The 12,123-nt window shown below is 43.1% G+C and overlaps 1 protein-coding gene across 1 annotated transcript in view; it reads left to right on the top strand.

The window, feature by feature from the left end:
* Nucleotides 1-12,123, top strand: part of KLHL6 (kelch like family member 6) — a 70,990-nt gene that overhangs the window by 40,176 nt on the left and 18,691 nt on the right. The window contains exon 3 of the mRNA XM_050780188.1: nucleotides 9,849-10,298. Coding sequence (XP_050636145.1) covers nucleotides 9,849-10,298 — 450 coding nt within the window. The remainder of the gene's footprint in view (nucleotides 1-9,848; nucleotides 10,299-12,123) is intronic.

The raw sequence follows: 12,123 nt of genomic DNA, 5'->3' as shown, positions 1-12,123 counted from the left end.
CGGGAGAGGGGAAGAGAGGTAAGGATGGAAGATTAGAATCAATGGTAATTCACAAATTTTTAGCATGAAGACCCCTTTTAAACGTCAATACAGACCTCACTGGAGAGGAGCTTTACTTTTAGTATCTATTGCTGGAGAAGAAAAGTTTTGACAAAAAAAACTTACAATTGTCTGGGCACAGTGGCTCACACCTATAATCCCAGCACTTTGGGAGGCCAAGGGAGGCAGATCACTTGAAGTTGGGAGTTCAAGACCAGTCTGGTCAACATAGCAAAATGCTGTGTCTACTAAAAATATTATATAAAAATTAGCTGGACGTGGTGGTGCGAGCCTATAATTCCAGCTACTCGGGAGGCTGAGGAACGAGAATCACTTGAACCTGGGAGGTGAAGGTTGCAGTGAGTTGAGATTGCACCATGCACTCCAGCCTTGTTGACAGTGTGAGACTCTGTCTCGAAAAACAACAACAACAAAAATTACAATGAATTCAGAAACGCTTTGAAATAAATTTAAAGTTTATTAATCTCATCACACCTTCACACATGCTGACTTGTCGGAGCTGAAGGTAAGAATATCAATGTCTTTATAGAATAACTCCAAGGCCATTTGGACACCATGGTCAATGGAATTGCTGATGTGGACTAAAATAGGACTTCAGTGATTCTGAAGTGGATTTGAAGGCACCCTGAGGGAGATGTGGAGTCACATGGGTGAAGTCCCCTAGGACCTCAGATTTTGAAGACCATCAAGGAGAAGCAGAGGTGGGCAGTGGAGATGAGGAACAGGCAGTGCATTCTCTTGGAGGCAGACACAAACACTTCTCGTGGGAACTGCAGCCATGTCTCAAGTGGTTTCTTTGATTGTATTTTTAGTCTCCCTGTTTGAGAGTCACGTGGCTGGCTGCAACCTTTTGCTCACATGTCCCCCCAAACAGGAAGTTGGCTGTCTTTTGCCATTATCTGTCATCTCTCAGCTCTAACAAACAAGTTCATGTGTCATCAGCACAGGCCGAGGCAGAAAATTTACCCTGAAGTCTTGAATAATCTTGAATGTGAAGAAGCAGAAGCATATTTAAAAGAAACCCATTTCTGGTTCCCATGATTGCCCTGTACATCATCAGTTTCCCAGCCATTGGTTGGGATCACGTGATGCTGCCCTACACCCCCTCACACCCAAAAGTGTTTATTGAAGTATATTTTGGAGGAAATTAGGCAACTTGGAGATTCCCCACCTGCCCCTGTCCTCATAAAGCCTCTTCAGACTCTCCTTGCATTTTGTTAGCTCAACAATGCAACAAGCTACAAAGGCAGCGCAATGCTGCCTGGAGCATCACCTGTACCGCCTCCTAGCGGTGTGAACTTGCATAGCTCTTTGGATTCTCTATTTACTCCTCTATGCAAATGCTAATTATAACACCTTCCCTTTTTTTTAACCTGTTAGATACAATACACTTGTTAAAAAATAAAATTTATTTGTTAAGTGAAATAATGACTGGGAACGTGTCTAGCTCAGATCTGGGTGCATAGTAAGTGATAAATATGTCCTTCCTCTGTCGCTCTTTCTCTTCTTTTTCCAGACTTTGTGGTAGATGCTGCTAGGAATAAATACCCAACTATGACCTAGAAGCTGCTTTGAGATGCTTGTCTCAACTGACCCTGGTACTTTTTGTGCTCCACAAAAGGGGCAAGCGAGGTGCCCAGTGGAGCACAGAGGAGGGAGGGATTCCATGTTGGGGAACAGGAGATGCCATCAAGGAAGAAGTAGCTTTTAAGAATGAACTTCATGAATAGGTAGGATTTCTCTACAAATTCTTCTTTTCCTTTTTATTTTATTTTAGTTTTTTAGAGACAGAGTCTTGCTCCGTTACCCAGGCTAGAGTACAGTGGTGTGATCATGGCTCACTGCAACCTTGAACTCCCAGGCTCAGGTGATCCTCCCTCCTCAGCTTCCCAAGTAGCTGAGACTACAAGCATGGGACACCACGCCAGGCTAATTTTTGCATGTTTTGTAAAGATGAGGTCTCACGATGTTGCTCAGGCTGGTCTTGAAATCCTGGGCTCAATCGATTCTCTTACCTTGGCCTCCCAAAGTACTATGATTACAGGCTTAAGCCATTGTGCCCAGCCCTTAAGCCAGTATTGACTCAGAATTTTAAATGTCCAGAGATGGGGTTCCAAGCACAGTCTAGTCAGGACTCTGGCTCTCTTCCTCTCTGGCTCTTTTGACTTGGCTTTCCCTCTTGTGTTGGTTTTGTCCTCAGGTGGATGGATAACAGGGAGTAACTCACCTGTCCCCCGCCAACTGAGTTCCCAGAAAAATGCCACATGTGCAAATGTTCACATACTATTGTAGAGGTTCACAGATTTTCTGGATCCATCCATTGATCCCAGGTGTAATAATTCTGAATCAAGCAAATAGACCTAGCCGGGTGCTGTGGCTCATGCCCGTAATCCCAGCACGTTGGGAGGCTGAGGCGGGCAGATCACCTGAGGTCAGGAGTTCAAGACCAGAATGGCCAACATGGTGAAACCCCGTCTCTATTAAAATACAAAAAATTTAGCTGGGTGTGGTGGCGTGCCCCTGTAGTCCCAGCTGCTTGGGAGGCTGAGGCAGGAGAATCTCTTGAACCCAGGAGGCAGAGGTTGCAATGAGCCGAGATCGTGCCACTATACTCCAACCTAGGCAATGAGTGAGACTCCATCTCAAAAAAAAAAAAAAAAATTAAATTACATTAAATTAAACAAAAAGACAAAGAAAACAGCCCTATGTGAATAGTCATGGCTGTAATATTCATGTCTTCCTCCTTATTGAGGTAAACTTTCAGGGGGATTTCTCTGTTGAAAATGGGGTGAGCTCTCCTGAGTCTTTCCTTAACAAGTTGGGCTCTGGAGTCGGACTTGTCTGGGTGAGGTGCATAGAATCATAACAGATGGTGATGATGGGGAAAGGCAGCTCAGGCCGAGGGATGGCAGGAGCGTGGAAAGGCACTGCCACAGGGAGGCTTCAGGACTACTTGGAGAAGTGAGGAGATGGATGCGGTTGTGGTTGGGGTTCTGTCAGGGAGGGTCCTGGTGATGACTGACAGCCAGATTGTGGAAGATTGAAGGGGTGGAAGTAGGACTGTCTTTGGTTTCAGGCAGTGGAGTCCCTGGACTCTGGTCCATAGCATTTATCTCAAATGTCCTTTCACACTCCGTGTTGTATTATTTGGTTAGCGTCTGCCGCCTCCGCTGGTCCGTTGGCTTCAATGAGCACAGGCACTTTGTCTCTGCTCACCTCTGTACACCCACCACTAGTTGGGAGCCTCCTACATAATATTAATAGATGCTTGCAGCCATAAAAAAGGATGAGTTCATGTCCTTTGCAGGGACATGGATGAAGCTGGAAGCCATCATTCTCAACAAACTAATACAGGAACAGAAAACCAAACACCGCATGTTTTCACTCATAAGTGGGAGTTGAACAATGAGAACACATGGACACAGGGAGGGGAACATCACACACCAGGGCCTGTCTGGTGGTGGGGGGCAAGGGGAGAAAGAGTATTAGGACAAATACCTAACGTGTGGGGCTTAAAACCTAGATGACGGGTTGATGGGTGCAGCAAACCATGGCACACGTGTACCTATGTGACAAACCTGTACGTTCTGTACATGTATCCCAGAACTTAAAGTAAAATAAAAAAAAAAAAATACATGCTCAATTCACATTCGGTCCATACACAGGTAGCTGGATGGATGAATTGCCAGGTGGAGTGAAGAGAGACAAGTTTAGATCAATGTTTCTTCTAACAAGTGTGAGCTTCGGTACTTGATTTGATTCTCCTCTGCGGTTTCCTTCTTTGCTCATCAACAGCCATTAAGCAGGAACAGGAATTGACATCTCGTTGGCTAGTCCTTCCTGTGTCGGGGCAGATCAGGTCATCTGAGCTACCCAGTGAAGTGTGCAAATGACATTTGGCATCTGCCAAGCCTCTGTCTCCCACATACATTATGTGACCTGGAGCAGCTTGAAATAGTATAAAAAACATGCATTTTTGGAATCAGAGATGACTGGTTCAAACTTTGCTTCTATCCTTCATTAACTGTAAGTCTCTGAGGAAATTTCTTCTCTGAATCTGGTTTCCTCAGGGATGATAATAAACACCTCCTTTATGGCGTTGTGGTGGGGATTGAGTAACTCTTATAGTTAGTATGGCCTATAGTAAGCACTCTTTTAGTGCTTACTTTTTATTTTCTCATTGAGTCCTTTAAAAATCACAATAATGTGTTTATTTTACATATTTTTTCCTGAGTTTATAATGTTCATGCTCAGTATAGTAAAGTTGTCATACAACAAACTCTAAAAAAATTAATAATTTTATCTATAACCACTGCTAACATTTTGTATGTTACCTTCTAGTATTTTCTCTATAAATGAGAAAGTTGGTCTATTTTAAGTAGATATTTCCTACAGACAATTGGAGATGGTAGGAAGGGGTGAAGAGTGTAAAGTGATTCTCCCTTTCTTCCCTGAAATTGGATGGGAATTACAATGTGAGCCACTGTGCCTGGCCTCTGTGACTTTATTATATATATATAAAATATATTATATTATATATAAATATATAATATATACTACAATATATAAATATATAATATAATATATAAATATATAATTTATATATAATAAAATATAAATATATAAAATATAATATATATTATATGTTTATATAAAATATAAATATATAAATGTATAATATATATAATATATTTATTTTATATGTATATAAAATAAAGTCACAGAGGCCAGGCACAGTGGCTCACACTGTGAGCCACACTGTATATATGTATATTTATGAAAATAGGATCATAGGCCCGGTGCGGTGGCTCAAGACTGTAATCCCAGCACTTTGGGAGGCCAAGGTGGGTGGATCACCTGAGGTCAGGAGTTCAAGACCAGCCTGATCAACATGGAGAAACCTCATCTCTATCAAAAATACAAAATTAGCCGGGTGTGGTGGCGCATGCCTGTAATCCCAGCTACTCAGGAGGCTGAGGCAGGAGAATCTCTTGAACTCGGGAGGCGGAGGTTGCAGTGAGCCGAGATCGCACCATTGCACTCCAGCCTGGGCAACAAAAGCAAAATTCTGTCTCAAAAGAAAAATAATAATAATGTACATAATATGATTTGTGATGTGCTTTTCTCATTTTGTCTGCAAATATTTCAATTATGTCTGAAAGATAAGGATTCTTCTTAAACATAAACATGAAACCATTATTGCACCTAAAATGAATAATAATTGTTTCATTATCACCAACAGAGACAACTACTGTTCAGGTCTTATGTGACTTCCCAGAGATAGTCTAAGTACCTAGAAATAGCTACTTAATTTTCCTCCTCCCCTCACTCAAACGCTGGCACAGTGAACGCGGTATTTTGCACTGGAGGCTACCATTTAAGTGAGTCTCCTTTCAGCTCTCATAGATGTCTCTGTGAACAGGGCCAGATAGGGTTCTGGTGTCCAGTTCTGAGGGCTCACAAGGCTTGGTCTTTGTTGCATATTTTTAGTCTTTGAACTGAAAATCTGCCAACAACTAAACAGGTGTTAGCAGCCTCATTCTTAACTGTTTCCATGGTTGCTCATGCAAAGAGCAGAGCTGCCGGCAGTGGAGACCAGCAGACATGGGGTTCTCAGGCAGAATTCAGGCCTTCTCCAACTTTGCATTGTGTAGGGAAAAGAAAGAGAGATCAGACTGTTACTGTGTCTATGTAGAAAGGAAAGACATAAGAAATGCCATTTTGACTTGTACCTTGAACAATTGCTTTGCCCTGAGATGCTGTCAATCTGTAACTTTGCCCCAACCTCTTTGCCCCAAACTTGAGCTCATAAAAACATGTGTTGTATGGAATCAAGGTTTAAGGGACCTATGGCTGTGCAGGATGTGCCTTGTTAACAAAATGTTTACAGGCAGTACGCTTGGTGAAAGTCATCGCCGTTCTCTAGTCTCGATAAACCAGGGGCACAATGCACTGCGGAAAGCTGCAGGGACCTCTGCCCTGGAAAGCCGGGTATTGTCCAAGGTTTCTCCCCATGTGATAGTCTGAAATACGGCCTCGTGGGATGGGAAAGAACTGACTGTCCCCCAGCCTGACACCCGTGAAGGGTCTGTGCTGAGGAGGATTAGTAAAAGAGGAAAGCCTCTTGCAGTTGAGATAGAGGAAGGCCACTGTCTCCTGCCTGCCCCTGGGAACTGAATGTCTCGGTATAAAACCCGATTGTACATTTGTTCAATTCTGAGATAGGAGAAAAACCGCCCTGTGGCGGGAGGCGAGACACGTTGGCAGCAATGCTGCTTTGTTATTCTTTACTCCACTGAGATGTTTGGGTGGAGAGAAGCAAAAATCTGGCTTACGTGCACATCCAGGCATAGTACCTCCCCTTGAACTTATTTGTGACAGATTCCTTTGCTCACATGTTTTCTTGCTAACCTTCTCCCCACTATCACCCTGCTCTCCTGCCACATTCCCCTTGCTGAAATAGTGAAAATAGTAATCAATAAATACTGAGGGAACTCAGAGACTGGTGCCAGTGCGGGTCCTCCGTATGCTGAGCGCCGGTACCCTGGGCCCACTGTTCTTTCTCCATACTTTGTCTCTGTGTCTTACTTCTTTTCTCAGTCTCTCATGCCACCTGACAAGAAATGCCCACAGGTGTGGAGTCGCTGGTCCCTTCAACATTGACCCTTGAAGAAATGCTTTATTTATTTATTTATTTATTTTGAGATGGAGTTTCTCTCTTGTTGCCTGGGCTGGAGTGCAATGGCATGATACCAGCTCACCGCAACCTCTGTCTCCCAGATTCAAATGATTCTCCTGCCGCTGCCTCCTGAGTAGCTGGGATTACAGGCATGCGCCACCACGCCTGGCTAATTTTGTGTTTTTCGTAGAGACAAGGTTTCTCCACGTTGGTCAGGCTGGTCTCAAACTCCCAATCTCAGATGATGTGCGTGCCTCGGCCTCCCAAAGTGCTGGGATTACAGGCGTGAGCCACTGCGCCCAGCCTAAAAAAATGCTTTCTATTTTATTTATTTATTTATTTTTTGTTGAGACGGAGTCTCGCTCTGTCCCCCAGGCTGGAGTGCAGTGGCGTGATCTTGGCTCACTGCAAGCTCCGCCTCCCGGGTTCACGCCATTCTCCTGCCTCAGCCTCCTGAGTAGCTGGGACTATAGGCGCCCGCCACAGCACCCGGCTAATTTTTTGTATTTTTTAGTAGAGACGGGGTTTCACCGTGGTCTCGATCTCCTGAACTTGTGATCCGCCCGCCTCGGCCTCCCAAAGTGTTGGGATTACAGGCGTGAGCCACTGCGCCCGGCAAAAAAAAAAAAATGCTTTTTAAACTGACAATCCTATGTGATCTGACACAGAAAGATAATATTTTGCAATAGAGGTTGATCCAAAAAGTCAGGGATGTGTTCCCTGGAATGCTCTGGAGTAAAGTCCAGAGCCTAGGTCACCTTGGTCCACTCTTAGAACCAGTCCTACCCCACCATCAGCCTTCAGGCCCCATAGCCCCGCTCCCCCCAGCTTCTGCCATCCCTCCCCAGTCAGGTCTGTCCCATCCCTACTATCACCAGGACCTGCCTTCAGAAGGCCTTTCCCACCAGCTCCTGCCCCCTCAGCCTCCCCTTTCCTCTCCTTCCATTAATCGATCAACCCATGTGCACAGAAAACTTGACCCTATAAGAAGTCCAGTAGACAGGGAAGGGAGCTAGGAGGTTGAACTTGTTCAAAGCTAAGCTCCAGAGAACAACAAATAAGAATGAACCAATGCACTTGAGACATGTCATCTGTAAAATGGATATTACAAAATATAATGGATTTAACAGTGCTTTGTCATCTGTAAAGTGCCCTACAAGCATAAGGGACTTGAATTTTTACGAGGACAGTGATAACTTAAAAGTGGGACCTGAGAGCCAATCAATAATTTTACAAATTAATTTTTAATGACAAAAGTGGTATGTATTCATTTTAAGGGATATATAAATACATGAAACATATGAATAAACAAAAACAGAAAAATTCTCAGAGTCTTATTAGAGTGTCATATCTTCTATTATTTATATAGTATATTCTATACTATATATATTATCTAATATACTATGTATAGAATATACTGTATTATTTATATAGTATATTCCCATGAGACCTGTTTCTGTGGGAGAACTGTGGTCCCCTTGATGACAAATTCTGGCATGTGACTTACTCTGGACGGGTTTGCATAATTGAATACAGCATGCGCCCCCTCTGAGCAGAAGCTTTAAAAACCTCTGTGTGGTTCTGCCATCTTTTTTCCCCTTCGGTCATGGGACCAGAACATCTCAGGTGAGGGCTTTCCATCTTCCTGGCCCCTGGAATGAAGAGCCCTGTGAAGAACATGTACGGTGGGTAAGGTCATAATGTACATACGATTTGTGACATGCTTTTCTCATTTTATCTGCAAATATTTGTTATATTTCTAAAAAATAAGGATTCTTCTTAAACATAAACATGAAACCATTATTGCACCTAAAATGAATAATAATTGTTTCATTATCAACAAATATTAGTCATTGTAACCATTTCTCCAACTTTAAAAAATATATATGGTTTAAATCAGGAATCCAAATAAGATCTATACTTTGCAGTTGGTTGATGTGTCTTAAATCTCTGTTTATCTTTAGATTCTCCCTCTCCTTCTCTCTCTCTTTTATCCCCTTGTAATGTATTTGTTGACAAAACTGGACAAGTTGTTCTGTAGAGTTTTCCACAGTCTGGATTTTGCTGATCATGTTCCCATGGTGTCTTTAGCAGGTTCCTCTTTCCCCTGTATTTCCTGTAAATTGCTGATTAAATGTAGAGGTTTAATCAGATCCAATAAACAGATTTTAAAACTCAATACATTATAAACATTTTCCATTTCATTTAATATTCTTCTACAACATGTGTTTTAAGTATTTTAAGTGTCTATAGAGCTGTCAACTGTATGAATGTATGATATGTATTTAGTTAGTCCCATAAGTATCTCATTGCTTTAAGTCGACTGTATGAATGTATGATATGTATTTAGCTAGTCCCGTAAGTATCTCATTGCTTGAAGTCAATTGTATGAATGTATTATATGTATTTTAGCTAGTCCTATAAGTATCTCATTGCTTTAAGTTGACTGTATGAATGTATGATACGTATTTAGCTAGTCCCATAAGTATCTCATTGCTTTAAGTTGACTGTATGAATGTATTATATATATTTAACTAGTCCTGTAAGTATCTCATTGCTTTAAGTCGACTGTATGAATGTATGAGCTTTAAGTCGACTGTATGAATATATGATATGTATTTAGCTAGTCCTGTAAGTATCTCATTGCTCTAAGTCAACTGTATGAATGTATCATACGTATTTAGCTGGTCCCATAACTATCTCATTGCTCTAAGTCGACTGTATGGTTGTATGATATGTATTTAGCTGGTCCCATAAGTATCTCATTGCTCTAAGTCAATTGTATGATTGTGTTATATGTATTTAGCTAGTCCCGTAAGTATCTCATTGCTTTAAGTTGACTGTATGAATGTGTGATATGTATTTAGCTAGTCCTGTATCTCACTGCTTTAAGTCGACTGTATGAATGTATTATATGTATTTAGCTAGTCCCGTAAGTATCTCATTGCTTTAAGTCGACTGTATGGTTGTATTATATGTATTTAGCTAGTCCTGTACTGTTGGATATTTAGGTTGTTTCCAATTTTTGGCTACTACACACAACTCACTGATAAACCTCCTTGTGGACTCACATTTTCTGGCCTCCTTTCCGCCCTTTCTATTCCATCAGTTCCTGCGGATGGTGGATGCCTGTGCCAGCTTCCTCACTGAAGCCTTGAACCCAGAAAACTGTGTTGGAATACTGAGGCTGGCCGACACACACTCGCTGGACAGTCTAAAGAAGCAGGTTCAGAGTTACATCATTCAAAACTTTGTGCAGATTCTGAACTCTGAGGAGTTCCTTGACCTGCCTGTGGACACTCTTCACCACATCTTGAAGAGTGATGACCTTTACGTGACCGAGGAGGCTCAGGTGTTTGAGACCGTGATGAGCTGGGTCCGGCACAAGCCATCAGAACGACTCTGCTTACTCCCCTATGTCCTCGAGAACGTGCGCTTACCGCTTCTGGACCCGTGGTACTTTGTGGAGACGGTGGAAGCAGATCCTCTCATCAGGCAGTGCCCAGAGGTCTTCCCGCTGCTCCAGGAAGCCAGGATGTACCACCTTTCTGGCAATGAGGTGAGTAGAAGATAAGAGGTGCTATATTTAACCAGTGAAGTAGGGAGTTAGCTAGGGGCTTGCAGAGATGCAAGTGAAGCGGATTCAAAAATGCCTGGGCGACAGAGCGACACTCTGTCTCGAAAAAATAAAAATGCTTAGGGCATTAAGGAGAAAACACTGCCTGTTCATTACTGGGTCGGGCAGTTCCAGAAGCCCTGATTCCCGATCTATGAAGCTGATGCTATGTGTTCAGACAGTTACTGAGTATATTGGGTGACATGTAGAAATCACCCAGCACCACACCTGGCCCATGCCTCCTCTTCCTAGTCATGGAAGGGTGGGAGGTTGGGGGGCACACTGCACACAGAAACAAGAACGTGCCCTGGGCTGGGCGCGGTGGCTCACGCCCGTGATCCCAGCACTTCGGAAGGCCAAGGCGGGCGGATCATGAGGTTAAGAGATCCAGACCATCCTGGCCAACATGGTGAAACCCCGTCTCTACTAAAAATACAAAAAATTAGCTGGGCATGGTGGCGCATGCCTGTAGTCCCAGCTACTCAGGAGACTGAGGCAGGAAGATCGCTTGAACTCGGGAGGCAGAGGTTGCAGTGAGCCGAGACCAGGCCACTGCATTCCAGCCTGGGTGACAGAGGGAGACTCTGTCTCAAAAAACAAAACAAAACAAAACAAACAACAAGAACGTGCCCTGTCTAGTCACTATTCCATGGGGGTGCTGTTCTTCCTTGCCCACTCTGGTGAAACGTTGCGTCTCTTAGATATACTCTGACATCACTTTGATTTAGACTCTCACCATCTGAATTTCTGGAAATTTCTCAAAACTCATCTCCCTGCTCCATGTCTGGCCTCCCTCCAATTTATTCACCAGCTGAGAGATCTGAAACTCAAGTCTGATCCTCTTGCTCTTGGGCTTGCCTCCTCCATTGGCTCCCCATCACTTTCAGAATAAAGCCCATACTTCCTGCCTACATTCCCAGAACCTGGTCTTGCATCATTAACCTCCTGCCTGCTTCTCTAGTGTCCTCTCCAACCTCCTGCTTCTGCTTTAGTCCTAATGCACAGCTTGTGGTTCCCCAAAGTGGATGTGCTTTTTCTGCCTCCAGGTCAATATGAATGTTGTTCAAGTGCTTTCTCTTCTTCTTCATCTAGCTGACTTCTACTCCTGCTTCAAAACTCAATCCAAGCATCACTTTCTCCAGAGACTTCTCCTTTTATTTGTTTGTTTGTTTATTTATTTGTTTGTTTGTTTATTTTTGAGATGAGGTCTTGCTCTGTTGCCCAGGCTGGAGTACAGTGGTACAATTGTAGCACACTGCAGCCTCGACCTCCCAGGCTCAAGTGATCCTCCCACATCAGCCATCCAAGTAGCTGGGACTACAGGCATGTGCTACCACACTCGGCTAATTTTAAATTTTTTTGTAGGGACAAGATCTCACTATGTTGCCCAGGCTGGTCTTGAACTCCTGAGCTTAAGTGATCTTCCCATCTCAGCCTCCCAAAGTGCTAGGGTTACAGGTGTGAGCCACCACACCCAGCCACTGTCCATGTTCTCATAGCACTTGGTGCATTGCTCCATCACAGCACCAATTGCTGCATGGAAACCATCTGAATTTATCATGTGTAAATATCTCTAGACTGGGAGCTTGTAATAGTAGGAAATGTGTCTTACTGCACTTTTCATCTCTAGATCTTAGAAGAGAGTCCTAAGACTACTATATAGTGAATGAGTAATTAGTAAATGCTTGTTGAATGATTAAATTGGTACTATGAATGGTGAGTAAACATATTATTTGGATCTACCTGGTTCTCCTTAACAATTCCTGAA

The sequence above is a fragment of the Macaca thibetana genome, chromosome 2 (genome assembly GCF_024542745.1).
Source record: "Macaca thibetana thibetana isolate TM-01 chromosome 2, ASM2454274v1, whole genome shotgun sequence".
NCBI classification, from domain to species: Eukaryota; Metazoa; Chordata; class Mammalia; order Primates; family Cercopithecidae; genus Macaca; species Macaca thibetana.
The sequence above is the reverse complement of the archived record's forward strand: the minus strand, read 5'-3'. Positions and strand labels throughout refer to the sequence as shown.